General features: G+C 44.9%; 2 protein-coding genes and 1 pseudogene across 2 annotated transcripts in view; 2 read left to right on the top strand and 1 right to left on the bottom strand.

Moving 5' to 3' along the window:
- Positions 1-4123: 4123 nt before the first annotated feature.
- On the bottom strand, positions 4124-22331 carry LOC103219918 (14-3-3 protein beta/alpha-like; annotated as a pseudogene).
- A 314-nt stretch (positions 22332-22645) lies between these two features.
- LOC119624167 (uncharacterized) lies at positions 22646-23668 on the top strand. The gene is given in 4 exon segments (XM_073022158.1): positions 22646-22688; positions 22776-23015; positions 23095-23370; positions 23373-23668. Coding segments are annotated over 4 exon segments (855 nt in total).
- An 805-nt stretch (positions 23669-24473) lies between these two features.
- LOC103219806 (ankyrin repeat domain-containing protein 18A) overlaps positions 24474-27315 on the top strand; it is a 30853-nt gene continuing 28011 nt past the window's right edge. Inside the window, exon 1 of the mRNA XM_037998675.2 lies at positions 24474-25118. Coding sequence (XP_037854603.2) covers positions 24913-25118 — 206 coding nt within the window. The 5' untranslated portion in view covers positions 24474-24912. The remainder of the gene's footprint in view (positions 25119-27315) is intronic.

Here is a 27315-nt window from a genome sequence, read left to right as displayed (position 1 = left end):
TATTCACAAATGCCATGAGTAATTAAACTGGCATGTTACAGGCAGAGGGCACATTTACCTTGTCCTCATCACATATTCACCTGGTAGATTTTAAAGACTCCAAAGAGAGAAAAATATGTATAATGGGGTGAGATCCAAACAAATCTTCATACTTTGCAACAATACACAACAGGGCATCTAGACGTGTCCAGTGAATAACTTCCCTAAAATTCATAACCCAAAACCTCTTAATGGGATACTTTTTCACTCAGATTTTAAAACTTTGGGCAGCCAACATCCTCTAGAAATACGTTTTCTGTTAAATGAACCTGATAGTACAGTAAGTGCAGGACAGTAAGATGGCTTTCCCCCTCTTCTGTTTTAAATCATAAACTCCATGGCAGAGAAAGTAGAAAAACACTTCTCATTTAAAAGTGAAGGGGAAGGCCAGGCGTGGTGGCTCACGCCTCTAATCCCGGCACTTTGGGAGGCCAAAGCGGGAGGATCACTTGAGGTCAAGAGTTCGAGATCAGTGTGTTCACCAACATGGTGAAACCACATCTTTACTAAAAATACAAAAGTTAGCCAGGTGTGGTGGTACATGCTTGTAATCCCAGATCCTTGGGAGGCTGAGGCAGGAGAATTGCTTGAATCCAGGAGGCAGAGGCTGCAGTGAGCCTAGATCATGCCACTGCACTCCAGCCTGGACAACAGAGGAAGACTCATTTCAAAAAGTAAAATAAAATAAAAATAATAAATAAAAGTGAAGAGGATACCCCATTTGCCTTGATGCAATGCATTTTACGATGCATTGCATACCTGTCTCAAAATATCTCATTACCCCATAAATATACACACCTACTATGTATGCACAAAAATTCAAACTAAATTTTTTAAATGGACATAAGGAAGTCAAGCCTTTTACTCAACAGGTTAGTTGGCTAATATCCACATGTAATAATGGAATGTATAATTGAAGTGTTCTAAGTGCCACCTAAAAAGGAAAATTAAAAGTCTCTCTTAACTGAAAAAATTTTTATTTCACTTTTTAATTTTTACACTTTTCTTGATTATTCCATGTAAGGTGAAACAGTAACTGTTTAAAAGACATACACAAAAGACATTTGTATATGTCTTTTGTATATGTCTAGTATATCAACAACCAGGCGTTTTTCTTTTCTTTTCTTTTCTTTTTGCAATTATATTTTCCCAACCACAGGTATGCTTGCTAGGCAATAGAACCATCACAGAAGAAAACATAGGCAGAATACTGGTAAGGAAAAACAAAGCTACAAGATACACAAACAAGACAAGCTTGGTTCCACATTCACTACTCATTTTCAAGCAGCAAGTATGAACTGAATGCACGTTTTTTTGTTCAGCTAGAAAGGAGAGAAGGATTTTTATTGTTGTTTTTTCTTTTTTGGTTTGTTTTGAGTCAGTGCACGAATTTCTCTTTTCTTGTTTCGGCGGATGGACAAACAGATGGACCCTGCAGCCAGCTGGAATGTCAGAGATGGAGGGGAGACCCTGGGAGACTGATGGGCCTGGATCCTCTCCAGCCTCTCCGCTGCAGTGTCCACACAACTGCCCTGAGTGGTAGCGTTTTGTTTAAACACTCCTGAGAGCTGAGCTGGATGAGTGCACTTGGGACACCTGGTGACAGGTACTTGCAAGCATGATCAGGGTCAACCTCAATACAGGGAGAAATCCTGGGTATTTAAAAATACTTTTTTGATTCAGATCACGGTATGATTGAAGAGCAACACTGTGTTGAGAACGGGAGGAAGGCAGAGCTGTGGTGCAGGCAGCTCTTCTCGACTCTAAAGCAAGGCTTGCTCACCAAGGTGCTCACTCATATCTCTCATCCCTGCCCATACATCGCATTAAAAAATGAACAGGCCGGGCGCGGTGGCTCACGCCTGTCATCCCAGCACTTTGGGAGGTCAAGGCGGGTGGAATATGAGGTCAGGAGATCAAGACCATCCTGGCTAACACGGTGAAACCTCGTCTCTACTAAAAATAAAAAAATAAATTAGCCGGGCATGGTGGTGGGCGCCTGTAGTGCCAGCTATTCGGGAGGCTGAGGCAGGAGAATGGCGTGAACCCAGGAGGCGGAGCTTGCAGTGAGCCAAGATTGCGCCACTGCACTCCAGCCTGGGCGACAGAGCAAGACTCCGTCTCAAAAAAAAAGAAAAAAAAAAAGTGAACAAAAGGCCAGACGCAGTGACTCATGCTTGCAATCCCAGCACTTTGGGAGGCCAAGATGGGCGGATCATGAGGTCAGGAGTTCAAGACCAGCCTGACCAACATAGTGAAACCCCATCTCTACTAAAAATACAAAAAATTAGCTGGGCGTAGTGGCACGCACTTGTAATCCTAGCTACTCAGGAGGCTGAGGCAGGAGAACTGCTTGAATCGGGGAGGCAGAGGTTGCAGTGAGCTGAGCTCGCACCACTGCACTTCAGCCTGGGTGACAGAGCGAGACTCCCCTCTCTCACAAAAAAAAAAAAAAAAAGAACAAACAAAAGATGGATGAAGAAAGAATTCAAAAGTAAAACAATGTAGGAAAGCAGGACAGAAATTTAAAGAGAAGAGAAAACCAAAGTCAACAGTTAAAAAAGACGGTGACAATAAATGTTTAGATTTCAAAATTTAAAAGCCCCAAGCAATGTCTATAATCCCAGCATTTTGGGAGGCCAAGAGAGGGTGGATCACCTGAGGTTGGGCGTTCGAGACCAGCCTGACCAATATGATAAATCCTCATCTCCACTAAAAATACAAAAATTAGCTGGCCTGTGGTGTCATGTGCCTGTAATTCCAGCTCTCGGGAGGCTGAGGCAGGAGAATTGCTTGAACCCAGGAGGCAAGTAAGCCAGTTGCAGTAAGCCAAGATTGTGCCACTGCACTCCAGCCTGGACCACAGAGGGAGAACCTGTCTCAAAATAATTAATTAATTAATTAATTAAAATAATAAATAAAAGCCCCAAGGTAGGAAGAACCTGAAGACTGCGTACTCCTCAAGTGAAAGGCAATCTTTACAGAACAGTCTTCTTTTTTTTTTTTTTTGGAGATAAGGTCTTGCTATGTTGCCCATGCGGGAGTGCAGTGGCTATTCACAGGTGCAACCACAGGATGCTACAGCCTTAAACTCCTGGGCTCAGGTGATCCTCCTGCCTCAGCCTCCCAAGTATTTGGAACAACAGGCATGCACCACCATGGCTGACTCAGAACCTTATTCTTAAAGGTATTATCCAGGAATGTGGGGCAAAGACGTGGGGGAAGGGACTTCCGTGCTATAATGGGAGTGGCTAACACTCGATGAATGCTGTGTTCTGAGCAATTTGTATGCATTATCACATTAAATTCCTCACACCAAAGAAAAGAAAGAAGGAGATATTAGCCAGGAAACAGAAAAGAACATTCATTTTTTCAGCTCAGTGTTAACAATGAAAAATAATTCCACTATTGAGGCACAAGTTGCAAATCAGTAACATATTCCTATTGCTGTAGAAAAGGGGGTTTAGTCAGGTGTGTCATATGAGCACTAGAACTTTTCATGGTGTCACAGCCAATTATCTGTCACAAGGGATTTCAGCTTCAGGATTTGCATTTCCTCAGACGAAGATGCTGTGGACATTTGTGGTCATGAATTTTGAGTGGCAATAGCCCAAACAGGTCCAGTGCCTGTAAGCTCTGAACAGGCAGCATCACTGTGAATTACCATTAAACTCGAATGCCAAATGAGGGTGTCTCACTCCACATCCCAGCATCACAACACAACCTCTATAACTTTCTGTACAACTTTACAACAGAATTGTATTTCAGTGACTATTTTGATACTGGATTAAACTTTCCAAAGAGGTACACAACATTCAGGTCTATTTATCCTATCAGAAAGAATTATGCTGAATTTCAAAACCCATCACCACAGTGTTCAGCTTTAAGAAAATTAAACACACAGTAATCTTGCCAACGTCAATCAAAACCAAAACTTCAGAATGCCGTGGTGTTTATACAGCCAATCTGGGTTCTAGATACCAATGCCAGCTGTTTATCCCACGAACCATTCTTGCTAGGCTGAGGCTGTGAAAAATCACAAGACGATGTACAATTCTTTTTTAAAAAAATCTCACAAAGGGATTTATGTGGATGGTACAGGGTGACACTGAACAGATCGCGAGGCATGGCAGACGTAGTTCTCTCCCTCCACAGCATCTCCTGCCTCTCCCTGATTTCCCAACGTCCACAGAATGAGATGGTCCCGAAGTCACTGCATGGGGAGAGTGCTGTCTTTATAAGACTCTTCATTCAGTGTGTCCAATTCGGCAATTGCTTCATCAAATGCCATGTTTACCAGGCTGCAGGCCTTTTCAGGAGAGTTTAGAATCCCATAGCAAAAGGCTGAGAAATTAAGTGCCAGACCCAGTCGAATTGGCTGTGTGGGTTGCCTATCTTTCTTACTAATTTCAGATGTTTCCTGGTAAGCTGCTGGGAGTTCAACAGAGCGGTTTGTCTATTGTCTCCAGACGCCATCCCAAAAAGATACCTGAAATGATCTCCTTTCATTTTCAAGAACACCTTGCTTTCAGGTTGTGTAGCATGGGGAGTGAGGGACCTGCCCAACTGCTCTGGAACCTCATTGCCGATGTCCAGCAGCTCTGCCTCTGTCTTCCACGGTACTCTTTGCCCATCTGCTGCTTCTCATTCCTCCCTGTTCCCTGCTCAGTGCTGGAGATGAGAATCCGGGAAGAACGGCGGGCACCCACCATGTTCTTGTAGGCGGCAGAGGGCAGATTGCTGTCTTCAGTTGGGGGTGCACGCCCCTGGGGCATGGCCGCCTTCCCAGCTGCAGCCACATCATCACCGCACTCAGCCTGCTCAGCGGTCTTGGCTTTCTGTACCAGCACACCTTTTGTCACTTCCAAGCACAGCTCTGAGCGTGGTGACCACCACCTTCCCAAGGCCACTCCTCGGGCCGCTGCAGTGGCGGTAGCAGCGGCAGCTACCCCAGCTCCAAAACCAGCGGCAGCTGCTCCACTTCCCCAAAACAGCCTCTCTTTGATGAGCTACTATCATGTCTTGCCTGGAGCACAGCACATCTGAAAAACTAAATAAAAATGAGCAGAAACAAATGAGCCCCAAGTTGCCAACTCTCTGGAAAATTCTGAAGACTGCCAGCAGGTGTAATTTCCAGGTGTGAGAAAAACAGAGGTGTCTGGAAAAGGACGGGATGCAGCAATGAGGATGGTGAACTCAAAGGGAGCCAAGGCGTGCCTGGGCGGCCGGTAGCCATGGCAGGGCGAGACTGTGGGTGGTTCCTGTGTTCCTCTGAGTCCCTGTCTCACCAATAGGCCACACAGGATGGTCTGCCTCTAAATTTTAATCTCGAGGTGACCAGAGTGGCATTCGGACATCAGAGCACCGATAGCGGGCTGTTTCCGGCAAACCCCCACTCACCCCTGCATCTAACAAGCCCCATGGCTCTGGGCTAATGGTCATTCCTAAGAGTGATCCCAGCTCACCACAGGGTCCACACTCCATCTGCCCTAGAATAGCTGCCACCTCTTGGGCAGCCCAGGCTAGGAACACCCCGCCAGAGTGCGCATGTCTGACCGTATCATAGTTTGTCATAGCAGGAATAATTGAACTAGCTTTCCTTGGGCCTTTTTTGGATTTTCAGAAAGGTTAGGACATTCCAAGTTTTTATTTCCTCCTTTCCCATTTCTCAAATGTGAAATTCAATTCTCCACCCCATGCAGTGTGAATTGTATAATGCAAGCCAACAGCGCCATCTAGTGTACGCCTCTCCAACTTCCGCAAAATGTGGCCAGACCTCCCGGACAAGGAGAGGTGCCAGGCATGTGATTTTATCCCCCTGTCAATCAGACATGAGAACCAGGAGCAGAGACTGGAGGACCGCTTGAGCCAGGGAGGTCGAGGCTGCAGTGAGCCACGATTATGCCACTGCACTCCAGCCTGGACGACAGAGTGAGACCTAGTCTGGGAATAAAAAAAAAAGAAGAAAAGAAGCATGAGGACCTAATTCATTTTTCAGTGTTAGAATAAATTACACTTATTTTCTGATAAAATTGCACATAACCTTTGAGCTACATATGCCCCATGTACCCTTCGTTTCCATGCTTAGCACAAGTGGTGGCGGACCGTGCCTGTTCCATCCTGAGGCACATCAGGCATTCCCCAGAGCCCCCAGTTCCAAGAGGTGGGTCACAGGGGCCATGCGCAAGGTCTGAGCTCTGAGAGAGAAAATCCCCCTGGGGAAGATCATGATTACCCCAAATCACCATCGCACTCAGAATACATTTGAGAGTTCAAGGAGGCACTTTGGGCTAAAGTGAAAGATCCACACTAGAGCCGGATCAAGTCGAAGAGGGATTTTTGTGTCAAGATCCAAGCATGCCTCACTGGGCCTGGCGATACCGCTCTGAAGTTATGTTCACTTTCTTATCTCCATGTGCTGGCTTTACTTCTCTTTCTTTGTCTCTTGGCTGGCTGAATTTCTGTGCTTCCTGGGCCACAAAGGAGAGCTGGCTTTCCACAGCTCCTGGGTTCCCCAGGGCTCTGTTCCAGGAAGTGAAGCCAGGGGCAGAAGCAGGGAAGACAGCGGCAAACAGCACAAAGTTAGGTAACCAGTGCAGTGCAGAACTCAGTGGAGTGCTAGCCCAGCCTATTTTCTCTCTCCTTTCACCCCTTAGAGACTCGTTAATATAAAGACCCACTTCTGGGAATATCACACACCTGGGCCTGTCAGGGGGTGGGGAAAAGGGGAGGGAGTGCATTAGCACAAATACCTAATGTGTGTGGGGCTTAAAACCTGGATGATGGGTTGACAGGTGCAGCAAACCACCATAGCACATGTATACCTATGTAACAAACCTGCATGTTCAGCACATGTATTTTATTTAAAAATAAAAAATAAAAAAATAAAGACCCACTCCTGCCATAAAGAGTTCCTGCAGTCCATAGGCGTGTAAAATCGGTGCTTCCTCGGTCCTCTCAGTTTCCCCTTCCTCAGTACTGGCTTCGTTTATTCCTAAGGCCACTGGGCTCCCCCATCAGAGGGGAAGGTGACCACTCTGATGCCAGATCCAACGCCTCCAAACTCTTGAACCCCCACAGAAAGGAAAGATGGCCAGAAGGCAAGTGGAAAGCAGGCTTCTTTGGATGCCCTTCATTTTTACAGAAAGCTTATTTTTAAATAATCTTTCGCATTAATCTGAAAGCATAGAGGTATAAAGCATCAGGAGAATCATAGGATTTTTCTTACTTTGAAAACTAAAAACAAGCAACATGCAAAACTGGGCAATGAGAGGAGGCTTAAAGAAACTAAATACATCCTGGTTATAGATAAAAAGAATCTCCAAAGTATCTCTCTTTCTGGCCTGAGGGGAAGGAAAATGAGCCCCTACAGGTGAGAAAGAGGAGGATGAATTCCCTACTATCTTTCTGCTTTCCTTTCTTTATAACCTAAGCAATACCGTGGTGGTGATTCAGTGGTTGCAGCTGGGCTAAGAGCAACAGCTACCAACAGGAAGCACCTTCAACTCTGAAGGAAGGAAACTCTTCTCTCTAACCCGAGAATCTATGGTTCCAGGAGTTCGGAGTGAATCTTCACTGCTCGCTTTCTCTGTGTGCTTGTGCCATATGGCTCTGAACCAACAATAGAACTACAGCCCATTGGAGGAATTTGCGTATTGAATCTGACCTAGCTGATTGCCATTTAAAACAACAGCAAAGCACATTGTCCTGATGTTTTAAACAAAACCCAGAGTCTCATAAGATAACATCCAAAATATCCAGGATATACTCCAAAATCGTTCAGCCTGTAAAGAACAAGGAAAATCTCAACTTGCAAGTGAAAACGACAGTTACATTTCAGAACTAAAAATACAAACACTGAAATTAAAAATTCACAAGATGATCTCAACAGCAGAATAGAAATGACAAAGGGAAAAGTCCACGAACTTAAAGATAGATCAATAAAAAGTATTCAATATAAACAATAGAGAAGAAAAACAATTGAAGAAAAATGAGCATAGCCTTAAGGATCTGTGTAACAATACAAAAAAGCCTAACATTTGTGTCACTGAAGTTCTACAGAGAGAAGCATAAGAACAGAGTAAAAAATATATGAAGCCATGCGTCTCTTAATGACAGTACTACATTCTGAGACGTGTCATTACGCAATTTCATCACTGTGTGAACCACAGAGTGCACTTCCGCAAACCTAGGTGATAAAGCTACTACACACCTATGCTACATGGTATGTCCTGTAGCTCTGAGGCCACATGCCTGTATAGCATGTTACTATACAGAATACTGCCGGCAATTGTATTACAATGGTAAGTGCTTGTATATCCAAACAGAGAAAAGGTGTAGTAAAAATATGGTAGAAAAGACAAAAAATGGTACACCTACATAGGGCACTTACCATGCATGGAGCTTGCAGGACTGGAAGTTGCTCTGGGTGAGCCAGTGTGTGAGTGGTGAGTAAATGTGAAGGCCTAGGACATTAATGTACACTATTGCTGACTTTATAAACACAGTACCCTTGGACTACACTGAATTTATTTTATTTTATTTTTTTATTCAGGCTGGGTTAAAAAATTGACAAAACCATTAATAGAGGTCCTCCCCAAATATTGGGAAAGTGTTTCAGGAAGTACAAGCATACAATAGTTAAAAGATATGGCAGGGTGGACAGAAAGATGGGTTAGGTGCCTAAGATTTTTATGATAAAGTGTAGCAAGTTGCAAGGTATGACCAGTGATTTCATGACTTGCACCTTGATGTCACACCTTGCAGTGGAGTGGAGAGAAAAGTCACCAGGTTAAAATAATCAAGGAACCATGAGTCACATTACAAAAATTAGCAGACTGCTCACGGGAAGCAGTGACAAGAAGCCAGAGGCTACATGAAGGGGAGGATATGATGGACATCAGTAGAGTCACGGTGTGTGGTGGCAGGAGTCTCAAAGTCAAAGGCGTGTAACAAGGGAGAAGCGAGTGGAGGTGGGAACACAGATCAGAAGGGTGCTGACTGGCCGGGCGCGGTGGCCCACGCCTGTCATCCCAGCACTGTGGGAGGCCAAGGCAGGCAGATCACGAGGTCAGGAGACCAAGACCATCCTGGTTAACATGGTGAAACCCCGTCTCTACTAAAAATACAAAACATTAGCCGGGCACGGTGGTGGGCACCTGTAGTCCCTGCTACTTGGGAGGCTGAGGCAGGAGAATCGCTTGAACCTGGGAGGCGGAGGATGTAGTGAGCCGAGGTCACGCCACTGCACTCCAGCCTGGGCGACAGAGAGAGACTCCACCTCAAAAAAAAAAAAAAAAGAAAAAAGAAAAAATCAAGACACAGACATATGTATTAAGATTATTCTCACATTTTGCAAATCATTTTCCTTTCAGGGGATTTGCTGCTGAGTTTCAGTTTAGGGCACTGCAGTCAAACAGGAATCTGCAGCTCAGATAAAGTGGTTTTGGGAGACACAGGATATGAGAACCCCTGAACTGGGCTATCAAGCGGTGAGAGTTTGAGGGATCTATTATCTGGAAAGAATTACAAGAGAGCGAGCCTGACATCTGCCTGGCTTTAGGTTCTTGATAGATTTGCCCAATCCTCATTTTTTTTGTAAGATTAGAAGCAAAAGAACCAAATAAAAGAGGTGCTTTCAGTGGTCTAAAAAGCTAAGCACAGCATTGGGAATTGTGGGTGCTGGGAGACAGAGATGGGAGTTCATGGCCTCTTTTTTTTTTTTTTTTTTTTTTGAGACAGAGTCTCACTCTGTCGCCCAGGCTGGAGTGCAGTGGCGTGATCTCGGCTTACTGCATCCTCCGCCTCCCGGGTTTATGCCATTCTCCTGCCTCAACCTCCTGAGTAGCTGGGACTACAGGTGCCCACCACCTCGCCCAGCTAGTTTTTTGTATTTTTAGTGGAGACGGGGTTTCACCGTGTTAGCCCGGATGGTCTCGATCTCCTGACCTCGTGATCCACCCGCCTCGGCCTCCCAAAGTGCTGGGATGACAGCGTGACCTCTTTTAAAGGAGATCCTGCTTGGAAAAATCACAATCTCTGGGGTTGTGACTTAAAAAGAGATGAGCACTGGGAAAGTCACTAGGCTGAAATATAGTCTTGATTCAGTCCAGTGACTGACTGGATTAAGGTGGTCCTGTGACTGCCAGAAGAAACCAGGTACTCTCTGGAGAAGACAAGAACGCACAGCCAAGCTTGGGAATCAACACAAACTCACCTGAAACATCCAGAAACAGCATCCCATGACCCAACACCGAGAGAGACAAAGGACTGGGATCTATGCTACAATATATAAAAGAACTCTTGATATTTAAAAGGAAGAAAAGAGGAACCTCTCATTAAAGAGGAGGTATAGATAGACAATAAACATGTGAGACAATGTTTTACATCATTAGCCATCAGTTAAATGCACATAGCTATTAGACAAACGTAAAAAAATGCTGACACCACCAAATGCCTGTTGAGAATACAGAGAATCTGGGGTGCTCACACATTGCTGGTCAGAATGTAAAATGGTACAACCAGTCTGGGGAATAATTTGGTAGATTAAAAACTAAGCATGTGATTTATACAATGCAGCCATTGCACTCTTGGGCTTTTATCTCAGATAAGTGAAGATTTACGTTCACATAAAAACCTGCACACACACGTTCATAGCAGCTTTAGGTGTCATCTGCCAAAACTAGTATCAGCCCAAATATTCTTAATCAGGCGAATGCTTAAGCAAGCTGTAGTATATCCACAACATGACATACTTACCCAGCAATCAAAAGGAACAAACTCTTGGTATAAACAAGAACTGGGGTAAATCTCCAGGGAATTAAGCCAAGGGAATAAAGTCGAGTCCCAAAATGTTAAACACTATGATTTCATTTGTATGACATTTTGTAAAGAAAATTTTAGAGATGGAGACAGATGAGTTGTTGCCAGGGGTTAGGGATAGTGGAAGGGGCATTGCAAGGAGGTCGGTGTGATTTTAAAGACAAAGCACCAGAGAATTTGGAGGGGACGGAGCTGCCCTGGGTTGACTATGGTGGTGGATTCAGGAGAGAAGACATGTGACATAGTCGTTGAGAGCTATGTGCACACAGGTACACACAAAATACAAATAAAACATGGAAAGTTTTAACAAGGCTGGTAGACTGGATCAATGTCAATGTCCTGGTTGTTATAGTTTTGCAAAATGTTACCACTGGGGGAAACCAGATAAAGAATACATGTGATCTCGTTGTATTATTTTGGACTACTGACTGCCTGTGTATCTACAATTATCTCAATAAAAATTTCAAGAATTAAAAAATATGAATCATCACCTACTTGTATTTACACACAATGAGAATTCTATGTAGAAATTGAAGTAAATGGAACACGACTACAAACAATAACATGAATATATTTCACTAACATAATGTTGAACAAAATAGTATACATAGTACGATTTCACTTATAAAAAGGTTTAAAAAAGATATAAAACTAACATATAGCTTGGCAAGATGGGAGGAAAGGATTATGACTGGGAGAAGATACAAGAAGGCTTTGGGGTGCTGATAATTCTCTTAAGAGTTAATCTGCTTGGTGGTTTACTTTGGAAAAATACGTAGAGCTAGACATTCATGATCTGTGCACTTTTTAGTTTGCTACACTTCAATAAATGTACATATAGGGAAGAAAGAAAAATACATCATCAAACAAATAAGCAAACAAAACAAGCAAACAAAAAAGAACAATCTTGCCAACAAAAACAAATCTTCAGAAAGAAATACATATGCCAGGCACAGTGGCTCATGCCTGTAATCCCAGCACTTTGGGAGGCCGAGACAGGAGAATCGCTTGAACCCAGGAGGCAAAGGGTGCAGTGAGCCCAGATCGTGCCACTGCACTCCAGCCTGGGTGACAGAGCGAAACTCTGTCAAAAAAGAAAGAAAAGAGAGAGAAGAGAAGAGAAAGAAAACAAAGGAAAAGAAAAAAGAAGAAAGAAAAAAAAAGACCAGGCACGGTGGCTCACGCATGTAATCCCAGCCCTTTGGGAAGCCAAGGCAGGTAGATCATGAGGTCAGGAGATCGATACCATCCTGGCTAACACGGTGAAACCCCGTCTCTACTAAAAAATACAAAAAAATTAGCCGGGCGTGGCGGCAGGCGCCTGTAGTCCCAGCTACTCGGGAGGCTGAGGCAGGAGAATGGCAGTGAACCCGGGAGGCGGAGCTTGCAGTGAGCTGAGATCGTGCCACTGCCCTCCAGCCTGGGTGACAAAGCCAGACTCCATCTCAAAAAAAAAAAAGAAGGAGGAGGAGGAGGAGGAGGAGGAGGAGGAGGAGAAGGAGGAGGAGGAGGAGGAGGAGGAGGAAGAAAGAAAGAAAGAAGGAAAGAAAGAAAGAAAGAAAGAAAGAAAGAAAGAAAGAAAGAAAGAAAGAAAGAAAGAAAGAAAGAAAGAAAGAAAGAAAGATTAATTTAGTTGCTGTACATCATTCACAGAAATACTTTGCTTTTTTCAATTGGTGTGTAACATTGCATGAGTTACTTCACATGTAATGACAGTTGTTCGTCTTCCTTTGAAGAATCTGGTACTCTGTGCTGCCTAAGGTGAGAACGTTGGGTTGATAGACAAATGATATGATTGATGGGGCAAATCATGTGTTAATATTCTCGAAATTACTTTGCTGAAAGTCAAGCTTCCTATTTGATTCGGGACATTTGTTTTGGTTGAATTGACTTTTCTTACACTTTTTCTATTTCAGCATGTCTTTCTGTCAGCATGTTGAGTTCAGTCAATAGATTTAGTGTTTCTTTTCACTGGCTGACAGCAGCCCCTGTGTGACTATTTTGTGTGACCCAGACTTCAATATGCAGAGGGAGTGTTTAATAAATGCTGCCAAATACATTTCAGCTATGCATGCTGTTCTTTACAAAATTCTCTTAATGTATAATTACCTATATTTTTAAAAGGAGAATTTGTGATAAAGATACATAACATTTCTAGACTAGACAAAACATTTGGTGAATGAACCCATACAATTTCTCATTGTAGAGATGCCTTCCCTTCGACGGTGCAATGCTGTACAATGCTACAGCAACAGTGCCCATCTCTAGTCACATAGATGGACATTCCCGCAGATTATCTCCTCAGTGTTTCCTCTTCCCCCCGTCCCTTAACATCTCTTCCACATTTCCCAATTCTTGTCTCTCTATTGTGCATGCTGGTTAATTATTTCAGAGCTTTCTTCTAATTTGCTTTCTCTCTTCACATATGTCTAATCTGCTGTTTCAGAATCCACTAAATTCTTCATTTCAGTAATTCAATTTTCATTCTAAATACTGTTCTTTTTCAATTTTACTTGATAATTTTGATGTACAAAATAAGTCTCTTACTATTTCCATTTTCCCCACCTGTTATCTCTTTAGACATATAAAGTGTGTTTATATTCTAAATCAAAATCATTTCCAGTTGTTGCATGGGAATGGGTAGGCTGGAAGAAGTGGGAGGGAAAGCGAAGCAAGGAAGTGCTTGGAAATAATATGTATGGCTGGGCACAGGGGCCCATGCCTGTAATCCCAGCACTTTGGGAGGCTGAGGTGGGTGCAGCGCTTGAGCCCAGGAGTTTGAGACCAGCCTAGGTAACACAGGGAGACCCAGTGCCTACACACACACCAAAAAAAAAAAAAAGATACAAAAATGAGCAGGGTGTGATAGCACACTCCTGTGGTCCCAGCTACTGGGGAGGCTAAGGAGGCAGGATCACTTGAGCCTGGGAGGCAGACATTGCAGTGAGCCAAGATCGTGCCACTGCAGTCCAGCCTGGATGATGCCAAACACTGTTCCCCCCCACTTTCCCCCCCAACAAAGAAAACAAGAAATATGTTGGTAATCTTGATGGTTGTAATGGTTTCAGACTTCTATACCCACGTTAAAACCTATCAAATTGAACCTTTTATTATTTGCTTATTAAAAGACAGGATCTCTGTCTCCCAGGCGGGAAGCATGGAGTGCAGCGGCGCAGTCCTGGCCGACGGCAGCCTCGACCTCCCAGGCTCAAGCGATCCTCCCACCTCCGCCTCCCAAGTAACTGGGACCACAGGCGCAGGCCACCATGTCCTGCTCATTTTTGTATTTTTTGTAGAGAAAGGGTTTTTTGCCGTGTTATCCAGGGTGGTCTCAAACTGCTGGACTCAATCAATCATCCTGTGTTGACCTCTCAAAGTGCTGGGATTACAGCTGTGAGCCACCACCCCCAGCCTGCACCTTTTAAATGTGCGCTTTTCTGTATATGTCAAGTAAACCTCAACAAAAGCTCAAAAAAATACTTAGCGCAGATGCTATTAAAGTAGTCTTGGCAATGTAATCATGGTACAACACTCCAGTTAATCAGTTAGGAAGCAAAAGTCCTGAGACACTGCACCCCAAATGAAAAATAGAGATTTTATATAGAATTTACCCAGCACCTAGTTAATTTTACATAGCTATTAATTTTTTTTCAGTTTCTAATTTCATTTGTATATACTTGTCTTTTCTATCCTTTTTCTTCTGTTTGTTGATATAAACAGAAATCACTGAAGACTCCAGTGCTTCTAGGCTAATTCTCGAACTCAGTGCCCTGCACATGTGGCTTGTTCATAGTCTTTGTCCATCTTAATGAAAACATAATTTGCAGCAACAATATTGAGAGTCACCTGATGTATTAATATTTTAACAGAAATTTAATGAACTGAATTACAAACTTTCAGGTAAATCAAGTAGGCCACAGGTTCAGTAAAAAGGAAAGCACCTTCTGAACATTGATCCTAATACCTGTGAGCACTCATGCTCTGAAATTACAGCTGAGTGCATACTGTGTGCCAGATGTGGTCCTATGTGCAGGGAAGTACAATGCCCAAGGAATGGCCGGTGCCAGGATCTGGGCTCGTCAAAAGGGCCTGCAGTGTATGTGAGGAGACCTATCATGGGGGGACACACTGGAAAACCCACCAAGATGGTCCAGCGCAATCAGTGAGGCAAATGCATGCGGAGGTGGGGAGCAAGGGCTGCAGAAGCAACAGAGGCTCTATAGGGAGCCCAGAGTGGAGAGAAACCCCTGGAGGCAGGGGCTATGGAGGTCCTGGTCGAAGAAAGCCCAGGCAGCCCGGTGGGTGTGGATTAGGGTCAGAAAGGGATCAGTGAGTGAAGAGAGGCGTTTCAAGGAGTGTGAGTGTGTGTGTGAGTGTGAGTGTGTGTGTGTGAGTGTGTAGACTGGTGTGTGTGATGTGTGTGAGTGTGGGTGCGGGTGTTTTGTGTTTATGTGGCGTGTGTGAGTATATACGGGGTGTAGTGGGCTTGGTGTGTGGGTGTAGCATGCAAGTATATATGGGGTATCTATGGTGTGTGTGTGGAGTGTGTGGTGTGTGTGTGGTATGTGGGTGAATGGGGGATGTTTGTGGTGTGTGTGTGAGAAATGTGTGTGAGTAGATGGTGAGTGCAATGTGTAGTGTGTGTAAGAGTGTGTGATGTGTGTGTGGTGTATGTGACTGGTATATGTGATGAGTGTGGTATAAGGATGTGTGGCGGGTGTGTGTGGAAGGTGTGTGTGGTGTGTTTGTGGTATGTGAGTGTGAGTGTATGAGGGATGGCAGTGGTGTGTGTGGTGTCTGTGTATGTGGTGTGTGTGCATGAGTGGTGTGTTTGAGAGTTTGTGTGATGTGCGTGCTGTGTGTGATGAGTGTGTGTATGTTCACGGTGTGTGTGTGTTCTATGTGTGGTATGTGAGTGTGAGTGTATGGGGAGTGTTTTTGTGTGTGTTTTCTGCATGTGGTGTGTATGGTTTGTGTGTATGTGGTGTGTGTGTGTGTAGGTGGTGAGTGTTGTATTTGTGAGAATGTGCGTGATGTGCATATGGTGTGGGGGTGGTGGTATGTGTGGTATGAGTACGTGTGTATTGGGGTGTCTATGGTGTGTGCGTAGAATGCGTCAGTGTGTGGTATTGTGTGATATGTGTGAGTGTATGCGGGAGTGTTTGTGGTGTGTGTGTGATGCATGTGGTGTGTGTGTGTGTGTCGTGTGTGTGTGTGGATGTAGGAGGTGAGTGTTTGCGGTGTGTGAGTTTGTGTGATGTGTGGTGTGTGTGTGGTATGAGTGTCCATGTATTGGGGTATTCATGGTGTGCGTGGGGAATGTGTGTTTGGTGTGTGTGTGTAGTACATATGTTACTGTAGGTGGTGGGTGTGATGTGTGTGTGGTGTGTGTGTGGCATGAGTGTGCGTGTATTGGGGTGTTCATAGTGTGTGTGTGGTATGTATGTTAGTGTAGGTGGTGGGTGTGATGTGTGTGTGGTATTTGTGGTATGAATATGTGTGTACTGGGGTGTTCATGTGTGTGATGTGTGTGGAATGTGTGAGTTTCTGGTGTGTGGTGTGTGAGTGTATGGGGGTGTTTATGGTGTGTGTGTGTGTGTGTGTGTGTGAGATGTGTTATGAGGGAAAGTATGAAGTGTTTTGTTGGGAAAAGGAAGATCATCAGGTAAGAGAACTGTAGCAAGGTTACCGTAGCAGCAGGACAGCAAATAGATCATGAGGTGAGTTAGAGATGGGGAGACCAAAGCAGTTATTACTGGCAAGTTGACCCAGTTAACTGAAATCTGCAAAGCTGATGATTGACAGAGGAATTATAGAGAGTCAAAATATACACATGCACAGTAAGACTTTCTGATTCTGTACCATGGGCTTCTTTTTAATATTTTAATTTTGTAACGTTATCTTAATAGCACATTATTAATAATGTTTTGAATAATGAAAATACCCAGTACAAATATTTTTTCCCTAAACTATTGCCTATCTTGTGATTCCACCCAAGGTCAAGGACCAGGGTCACATTTCTGTTTTTATTCTTCAGGTAGCAATAACAATGGCTAAAAGTTACAGAAAAATCTGTGTCCCAAGTCTTTTTTACATATATAAATTAATTTAATCTTCATAACAGTCTATAAGGTAGGTCACTATTATTATCTGTTTTTAGAGAATAGGAAACTGTGACACAGAGAGGGAAAGTAAGTTACTCACTATCACACAGCATGAAGCTGTGGAATGAGAATTCCAACCCAGACATTCTGCTTGCAGCCACCCCACCCCAATGTCTATCAGAAAGTGTGGTTCAGTATTTTGAAAGAATGCTGGTGGATTAATCTTCATTGATATACCTCCACTGTGCCTCTTGTATGGAATTCTGAACATAAAATTAGAAACAATCTTCACCTGAAAATAGAGATATTCCCTCAGCAATAGCATAGGCATGTATGTCATCATGCCCTTGAGCTACCTAGTCATAAAAATTCTCACAGATCACAGCAGGTTTTGTAGACAATAATGACCAGCCATGGGCAGACACAGAACTCCCCAGCCCAGACTAGTAGGGTCAAGTCTGCAAGCACAGCGGAAGCTCCTTCTTGCTGGGACGTGTGAGTGGAAGCAAGACCACAGCTCCCATGCCCAGAGGCAGTTGTGACTCAAGTGTGTTTAGTCTCCTGGGCCTGGAGGAGAGTAATGGGCAGCCCGCTGGGCTGTGATGGCCATCTGCCTGCCTGCAGCCTCCACCCTGATGTGCATGGTCCCTTCCCTTCCTAGCTAGACCGTGTTCCAACCACCTAGTTCTAATCAGCCTTGCCCCAGCTGCATCAGATGCTGCTTCAAGTTTCAATTACACTTGTATAAACCAGGTTTCTGGAGAATTCCAGCCACACAGTGATCCCAGGCACTCGCCCCAGACCCTGCATATGGAACCTGACTCAGATCTGTGTTGGATTCACAGCATCTGCCTAGTGATGGCAATTGTGTCCAACAGCACCTGCCTCCCTTCTCTGGCTCTTTGCTCTTGGGTAGTCTCCCTGACACCTAGCCTTTGTATCTACCTCAGGAGCTCCCAGCAGCACTGGTAACAGGCTCCAAGCTTCTGAGTAAAGCCTTGGGCCATAAGTCATGTCATTCATTTTACTACTGGCAGAAGATAAAACACCAAATATCAGCCAAAGAACTGCTCCTTGGAGAAGTGGCTCAACATTTGGAGGGGTGAGGTATACTCACAGGAAATTTTATTTTTATTAGGCTTCTCACAAAATATTAATGAAATACTCATAGCAATTCTCCATCTTCCATTTACATTAAAAAGAGTATATTTTAAATGTATCCATTTTGGCTGGGTGCAGTGGCTCACATCTGTAATCCCAGCTCACATCTATAATCCCAGGCTGAGGCAGGACGATTGCTTGAGTCCAGGAGTTTAAGACCAGCATAGGCAACAAAATAAGACCCTTCTCTCAAAAAATAAAATAAAAATAAAAAAAACAAATAACTAGCCAGGCATAGTGGCACATGCCTGTGGTACCAGAGGTTGAGGTGGGAGAATTCCTAAATCCTAGGATGTTGAAGCTACAGTGAGCTATGTTCATACCACTGTACTCCAGTCTCAGTGACATAAACTCTTTTTCTTAAAAAAAAAAAAAGAAAAAGAAAAAAGGAAATGCTAGAAAACAAAACACTGCAACAGAAATGAAGAATGTCCTCAACAGGTTTATCAGTGAACTGAACACGGTCAAGAACAACATCAGTCATCTTGAAGATATGTCAATAGAGACTTCCCAAACTGACATGCAAAGAGAAAACAACAGAAAAAAAGAACAGAATATTCAATAATTGTTGTAGCATGTAGCACATGCACAATGGGATTGCTAGAAAGAGAATAAAGAGGACAAAATGCAGACAAGTATTTGAAGTAATATTGACTGAGAATTTTCCAACATTAAGTGTTGAAACAACAAATACAGGAAGTCCAGAAATATACCAAAAATCTATACACATATGAAAATTATATTTCAACTTCAGAAAATCAAAGACAAATTGTTGAAAGAGAATGGAATAAAATACTTGATTATAAGAAGCAAGAATAGGATTTATATAAGACTTCTTTTCAGAAACCATCCAATCAAAAGACAGTAAGGTGAAATATCATATTAGTGTTGAAAGAACACTACAATCAACTGATATTTTTGTATCTAGCAAAATTATCCTTCAAAAGTGAAGGAGAAAAAATACTTTCTCTTACAAACAAAAACTGAGGAAATGTGTCATGAGTAGACCTACTTTGTAAAAAATTTCAAAGAAGAGTTTCAGGAGGAAGAAAAATTATAAGAAATTTGGATCTACATAAAGAAAGGAGAGCTTAGAGAAGGAATACATGAAGGTAAAATAAAATCTCTATTTTGCTTACTTTTATATAATCTAATGGATAAGAAGAAGACAATGAAGAAGAAGGAAGAGGAGAAGGAAGAAAAGGAGGAGGAGGAGAAGGGGAAGAAGAAGAGGAAGAAAGGGGATGGGAAATGAAGGAGAGGAGACAAATGAGAAACAGAGACGGAAGACAAAAATTACTAGTATCAGAAATGAAAGGTTATCAGTATTGATGCCACCGGCATTAAAAGGATAATAAATGAATAGTATAAACACTATGTGCTCACAAATTTGATTACCTGGACAAAATGGATCCATATCTTGAAAGACACAAACTACCAAAATTCTTTTAGTTTGTTCAGGATGCTATACCAAAATGCCATAAACTGGGTGGCTCACAAACACGGAAGCTTATTTCTCGTATTTCTGGAAGCTGGGGAATCCAAGATCAATTCTAGGCACCAGCAGATTTCATGTCTGCTGAGGAGTCACTTTCTGGCTCATGGAAGCCATCTTTTCAATACGTTCTCACATAACAGAAGGGGTGAGGAACCTTTCTAGAAAAAACTACTAATCCCACCTATGAGGGCTCCAACCTCATGACCTAATCACTTTTCAAAGGACCTCAAATACCTAAATACCATCACACTGAGGATTGGTTTTGGCACATGAATTTTGGGGAGACACAAAAATTTAGTCCATAGAACTTACAAAAGGAGAAATAGATAATTCAAATAACTCTTTATCTAGTATAGAAATATATGAATAATTAACAATCTTCCAAGAAAGAAAGCAACAGGCCTAGATCATTTCACTAGCGAATTGTATGAAACATTTAAGGAAGAAAAGATATCAATTATTTATAATTGCTACCAAAAATCAGAAGCAAAAGGAACATATCCCAACTCATTCTATGAAGTTCTAATATCAAAAGCAGAAAAAGACATTTAAGGAAAAACAAATGTTCAAATGTCTCTCATCAAAAATTCTCAACAAAATATTACCATGCTGAATCTAGCAATACATTGTTGAATTACACACCAAGACCAAGTGAGATTTATTCTAGGTATGCAAGCCTGGCTTAACACAAAATAGTTAAGGCAATCTATCACATAACTAACTAAAAAAGAAAAGTTATTTGATCACAGTAATAGATTAAGAAAGCATTTTATAGACTCCAAAGCCCATTCATGGTTAAAATTCTCAGCAGACTAGAAATAGAAGGGAAATTCCTCAACTGATAAAGAACATACACCACAAGAACACCCTACAGACAATATCATACATAATATGAAAAATGGGATGTTTTACACAAAAAATAAGGAAAAGTTATCCCCTCTCACTGCTCCTATTCAACATCATACTAAAACCCTAGCTAATGCAATAAGACAAGAATATAAAATAAAGTAAAAGGTATAAAGATTGGAAAGGGAGCATTAAAATGCCCTTTGCTCACTGATAAATTGATTTTCTATGTAGAAAATCTCAAAGTATCAGCCAAAAACCCTTCTGGATTATAGCAAGGTTGCACAGTATAAGGTTAATATACAAAATCAATTGCTCTCCTACATCCAGCAATGAACAATGAGAATTTGAAATTAAAAGCCCAATACCATTTTCATTGGCATCAAGAAAATGAAATAGACACAATCTAGCAAAATACAGGCAGGGTCTATGTGAGAAAAACTATAAAATCTGTTGAAAGAAATTAAAGATCTAAATAAATGAAGAGACATCCATGTTCACAAAATTAGACTCAGTGTTGTTAAGATGTCAATTCTCTTCAATGTGATTTATAAATTGAATACAACTTTGGTGAAAGCATGAACAAATTATTGTGTGGAAACTGACAAACTAATTCTAAAGTTTATAAAGAAAGACAAACCAACCAGAATAGCCAACAATATTGTAGGGGAGGAACAAAGTTCAAGGACTTGCAAAGTGATCAATGGAACAGAATAGAGAACTCAGAAATAGCCCACAAACACAGTCAATTGATCTTTTACAAAAAGGTAAAAGCAGTTCAATGGAGAAAGGGTAGCTTTTTCAAAAACAGTGATGAATCCATTTCATGTATTATACATACGTATATGCAAAAAAAAAAAAAAAGGAATTGAGACACAGACCTTGCTCCTCAAAAATTAACTCGAAGGATACATTTTTAAGTTAATATTTTTAATTGTCAAACCATAATCGCATACATTTATGGGGTACAATGTGATGCTTGGATATGTGTATAAAATAAGGAATGACTACATCAAGGATAAAATATCCATCACCTCAATTTTTTTGTGGTTAGATATTTGAAATTTACTTTTTGTTTTTTTGAAATATACAGTACATTATTATTGACTATAGTCATCCTGCTGTGCAATAGATTTCAAAACGCATTTCTCCTGTTTAACTGAATCTTTGCACCTGTGAACAACTTCTCATTTTTTTTCTCCCCAGCAACACAGCCTCCGGTAAACATCATTATACTCTCTACTTTTACGAGTTCAATTTTTAGACCTAAATTTAAATCCAAAAGCTGTAAAACTTCTGTAAAATAACAAAAAGAATAGATATTTAGGTAACTTTGGATTTGGCAATTACTTTGTAGATACAACACTAAAGTACATAAAAGCACATTTTACCATGAAAGAAGATATTGGTATGACTTCGTTACAATTAAAAACTTTTGCTCTGCGAAAGGAAATATTAAGAGAATGGAGAAACAAGTCACAGACAGGGAGAAAATACTTGCAAAACCCTTGTCTTGCATCCAGACCATTAAAAACCACTTACAACTCAACAATAAGAAATCAAACAACCCAATTAGTAAATAAACAAAAGATGTAAAGAGGCTCCCATCAGAGATGGCATATAGAAGGGGAAAAGTTTATGAAAAGATGTTCGCCTTCCCAGCGCTTTTCCCTCCCTGGGTCCGTCTCTCCCCCACACACCCTGGGCTGCAGCGCGAGTGGGAGCAGGTCAGGAGCGCTGGGCGGTGACGATGACGCGCTGTCTGTCCGGCGAGGCGTGGGATTTAAGCGCATTATAAGCCGTGGGTCCCGGGGAATCCCAAGAGGCTGCGCTTGGAGCCCAGAGTGACCCGCCTCTCTCATGGTCCCCGCCCGCTTCCCTGCAGAGCCCGCCTTACTCTTCCTCTCCCCAGGCCTGCTGGCCGCGGCAGGCCTTGGCTCCCCGGAGTCTGGTGGGCCCACAAGGAGCTGCGTCCAGGAGAAGCCGCCGCCCGGGAACAAGCTGCCCGCGGGCCCTGGGAAGAACCGCCGGTCCGATGAGCTCGGCTGAGCGTGACGCAGCGTCGAAATCAAGGACGCCTGGATGCTTTTCATGGCAGTGACGAAAGTTTAACAAGAGGAGGAGCAGGGCTGCTGAAAGGTGCCGCAGGACCAGAGTGCGGGATCCTGAGCCCTGCATGCGCGTCCTCGCGGGGGCCGATCGCTGCGAGCCTCGCTCGGGTCCGGCCGCCTCCAGGGAGGACTAATGTCCACGAGACGCGGGGGGTGAGGGCGGTGCTGGCCGCACCCCTGGTCCTGGGGCTGCAGGAGCTGTGCGAGGAGGCCGCCTTCCACTGCCTCCTGCGCCGGGACGGGTTGCTGCAGGGGTGCAGCTGCAGGAGCTCCGCGCCTGCTGCTTCTCCGACGCCAGGACGCCGCCAGGATGGCAGGTGCAGGAGGCTGCGGCTGTGGGCAGATGCGGCTTCCAGTCACAGGTCCCGGCGGCCCCTGGCTTCCCAGCCCGCTGTCCCGTGGGCAAGAAGATGAAGAAAGCCACTCCATCAGCAGGTCAGCTGCCCCGCCTGGCAGCACAGCCGGACAAGGCAACCCGAAGTTCATCCTCTCTGAGGTGACTTCGTGCGGGCAGCGGACCCGCGCCCAGGATGCTGGGGAGCCCTGTGCGCTGGAGGCCGACAGGCCGTGGGTCCCAGAGGCGCCACAGGGCGAGAAGGCACCCGCCTCCCAGCGATTTCACCCCCGGGCCCGCCAGGCCCCCGAGGTGTCCCAGTGGCTGCGGCCAAGCAAGGCATTCTGCTCGGTGGCGGCTGCACAGGGGCGAGAACTGAGAATCCCCAATGAACCCCAATCCGGGTGACTGCCATGTCCATGCCAGCGACCCCGATCTCCCTCCTGTGGAGGAGTGGGGCGGGAGGCATGGCCGGGGGCCTCAGGCTGGGCGGTCATGGCTCAGGCTCGGTGATCCCGAGGCAGACCAGGTCATGCACCTCCAGCCCGCCTGGGCACCCGAGCTATAGCCGGCTTCTGTGTGCAGACAGCAGCTTCCAGGCAATCCCCGAGCCCGCCCGCACTCCCCATATCTCAGAACCGGGGCCAGATGTCCCTGTGGCTGCGGCCAAGCCAGGCGGTCTGCCCTGCGGCGGCAGCACAGGGGTGGGAACCGGCCCTCAGCCCCATCCCAGGTGGCTGCAGAGGGCCCCTAGCTAGAGGTCCCGAGCTAGAGGTCCCGAGCTCCGGCAGAGCAGGAGCCGGCGGGGGCAGGGCCTGGCGGGCTCTCAGGCCAGGTGCACTCGCGATCCAGAGGCCGCCCAGGCCATGCTCCACCACCTGGGCGCCCAAGCTGCAGGCGCCCTCTACCTGCTGGCGACAGCTGCCTGGCAACTCCCAAGCTGGCTGGCGCTCCCAGCCTCGCAGAACCGGGGCTAGATGTCGCCGTGGCTGCGGCCAAGCCAGGCGGTCTGCCCCGCGGCGGCTGCGCCGGGGCGGGAACCAAACCCCAGCCCCATCCCCGGTGGCTGCGGAGCGCCCCTGTCAGCTGCCGCGATCTCTCTTCAGAGGAGGAGCGCGGCGGGAGTCACGGCCAGGCGGGCCCTCAGGCCGGAAGGGATGCACGCCTGCGATTCCGGGACGTCCCGCGCGAGCCCAGAAGAACCCGCAAGCCAGCGGCGCCTGCGCCGGAGCTGCAGCAGCCCCCTGCCGGCCACGCGGGCTTGGGAGCGGCTTCCGGAGTCCCGGCTTGCGCTGACCTGCAGGCGCGCGCCTAACGGCTTCGCGGGGCTCACGCGGCCTGAGAGGTGGGAGCGCGGAGCTGCAGGCGCGCGCCTAAAGGCTTTGCTGGGCTCAGGCGGCCTGAGAGGTCTGCGCGCTGAGCTGCAGGCGCGCGCCTAACGGCTTCGCGGGGCTCACGGGGTCTGAGAGGTCTGAGCGCTGAACTGCAGGCGCGCGCCTAACGGCTTCGCGGGGGCTCACGGGATCTGAGAGGTCGGAGCGCTGAGTTGCAGGCACGCGCCTAACGGCTTCGCGAGACTCACTGGGTCTGAGAGGTCGGAGCGCGGAGCTGCAGACACGCGCCTAACGGCTTCGCGGGGCTTGCTCGGTCTGAGAGGTCTGAGCGCTGAGCTGCAGGCGCGCGCCTAACGGCTTCGCGGGGCTCACGCGGCTTCTGAGAGGTCGGAGCGCGGAGCTGCAGGCAGGCGCCTAACGGCTTGGCGGGGCTCACTCAGTCTGAGAGGTCGGAGGCTGCGAGTGTCGCTGCTGAAGGCTGTGGTGGACCGGGCTGGATCGCGGATTCTGAGCTACATCGCGGGTTTGGGGATGGATCTTGGATTTGGGGGTGGATCGCGGGTTGGTGGGGGGATCGCGGATTTGGGACTGGGTGGGGGTGGAAAGGCCACGAGGGGCCGCGGCGGCTCAGGAGCGGGTTGTGGGCGTCTGAGAAGTCGCCACCATGAGGAGGCTCTTCAGCTTCGGGAGACGCCTGGGCCAGATGCTCCTGAGCTCCAGGGACAAAGAGTACGCGGGTCGCGGGTACCACACCCTGGACTGGGAACTGCGGAAGATCCACAGGGCGGCCATCAAGGGCGACGCTGCCGAGGTGGAGCGCTGCCTGAAGCGCAGATTCTGGGACGTGGACGCCCGCGACAGAAAGGACAGGTAGCGGGGGCTCAGCCCGAGGTGGGAGGGAGCCCCCAGGCCTGGTTTCACGGCAGCGCCTGAGGCGGGGGGCCTTGGAGGGCGCCGGCACCCTCGGAGCCGAGGAGCCAAACGGAGCCTCAGCTGCTTTCCATCGTTGGCAATTCCCTTACTGCAGCGCTTGGTGGAGAATTTGAGTGATTTAACTCACGAAGTTAAGCATATACACGTTTAAAACATGGGGTCATATACATGATAGGGAAATGCCTAATGAGAACTCATTCCCATGTCAAAAATACCAGGAGCCATTTTCAGTAGGCAAAGAGTTCTCAGATAAAACCCTATGTCGGTTGGTTTCACATCCGAATCCACCTAGGTAGATAGGTTCTTTACTGTGGCTTCTTAGAGGGACACTTGGAAGTGGGATGTGGGTTCCTTGAATGGGAAGACTCAGTTTTCTCAAAATGTGAGCTCTTAATATGTTTATCAGTTTTACATAAACTGAATTAAAATATCAAGGTTTTATCATTTTTGCATGACACTTGCTGTCTGTCTTACCATTGTGGTGACATTTAAAAATTTTTATAATGGAGTGAAATGACTTGCTCCTCTGGATATCAAAATGTGCTATTAATTCCCACAATCAATTATTTACTAACAGCTGAAAACACAAATAAATGGAACAGAATAGGAAATTCAAAAACACTGAAATATATATAAGATATATACATAGGGATTGATAATGGTAACATTTCAGATGAGTAGGAAAGGATGAGTTATTAATAAAATTCCTACTGTGTGAAGAAAACTAATGAAACTTTATGTCACAAAAATGAGTTCCTGATGGAATACAGACTAAAATTTTTACATATGCAAAATGAGAAAAGTACCAGAAGAAAACACAAAGACTTATTTATACAGGTACATTTTATGTTAACAAAGGCCTTCCTAAGAATGATCTGACAAGCAGGCATTCTGAAGATTGATTTAGCAAACTAATTAAAATCCCCTGTGTATCAGAAAAAAATTAACAAAAGATAACACACTTGAAAAATATTTACAATATATATTTTTACTAATATGTAAAAATATGAATTCGGATGGAAAGTATATCTTCATCCTACAGGGAAGTTATTTATTATATATGATATGATATATATTATTTATTATACATATAACAAATTGTATATATTGCTAATATAATATGTTTTTTATATATATCAGTTATATATATACAGATAGAAAGCACATCTTTATTTTACAGGGAATTCTTTCCAATCAAATCCACAAGAAAACTAAAAGTGAGCAAAGTACTTTTTTTGCAGAGCTACAGGTTACTTATGTACATAGGAAAAAAATCCTTAGTGTTTCTCATAAGAGAATTTAAGTTGAAAGAGGAATGAGACTGTTTTCTATCCACAATGTTTGTGAGAATAAAGAGCAGTGGTACTTATACTGCTGCTTGAAGTTTAAGTTGCTGATGACTTTTCAAGTAGATAATTTGGAGATAATTACCACATTTTAAAAATGTATATGCCCTTTGCCCATCAATTCCATTGTATTAAAATACCTTTAGAAAATAGAGATACAGTTAATGGCCGATCTGAGGGGGTGGAGCAAGATGGCCAAATAGGAACAGCTCCAGTCTCCAACTCCCAGCACAGGGACACGGAAGACAGGTGATTTCTGCATTTTTAACTGAGGTACTGGGTTCATCTCACTAGGGAATGTGGGACAATCAGTGCTGGTCAGCTGCTGCAGCCCGACCAGCGAGAGCTGAAGCAGGGTGAGGCATCACCTCACCTGGGAAGCGCAAGGGGGAAGGGAATCCCTTTTCCTAGCCAAGGGAACTCAGACACACAACACCTGGAAAATCAGGTAACTCCCACCCCAATACTGCGCTCTACCAAGGATCTTAGCAAACGGGCACACCAGGAGATTATATCCCACACCTGGCCGGGAGGGTCCCATGCCCAGGGAGCCTCCCTCATTGCTAGCACAGCAGTCTGCGATCTCGCTGCAAGGAAGCAGCGAGGCTGGGGGAGGGACATCCGCCATTGCTGAGGCTTAAGTAGATAAACAAAGCTGCGGGGAAGCTCGAACTGGGTGGAGCTCACAGCAGCTCAAGGAGTCCTGCCTGTCTCTATAGACTCCACCTCTGGGGACAGGGCACAGCTAAACAACAACAACAAAAAAAAAAGCAGCTGAAACCTCTGCA

The sequence above is a fragment of the Chlorocebus sabaeus genome, chromosome 12 (assembly GCF_047675955.1).
Source record: "Chlorocebus sabaeus isolate Y175 chromosome 12, mChlSab1.0.hap1, whole genome shotgun sequence".
Lineage (NCBI taxonomy): Eukaryota > Metazoa > Chordata > Mammalia > Primates > Cercopithecidae > Chlorocebus > Chlorocebus sabaeus.
Note: the sequence above shows the minus strand (reverse complement) of the source record. Positions and strands in the feature narration are given on the sequence as shown.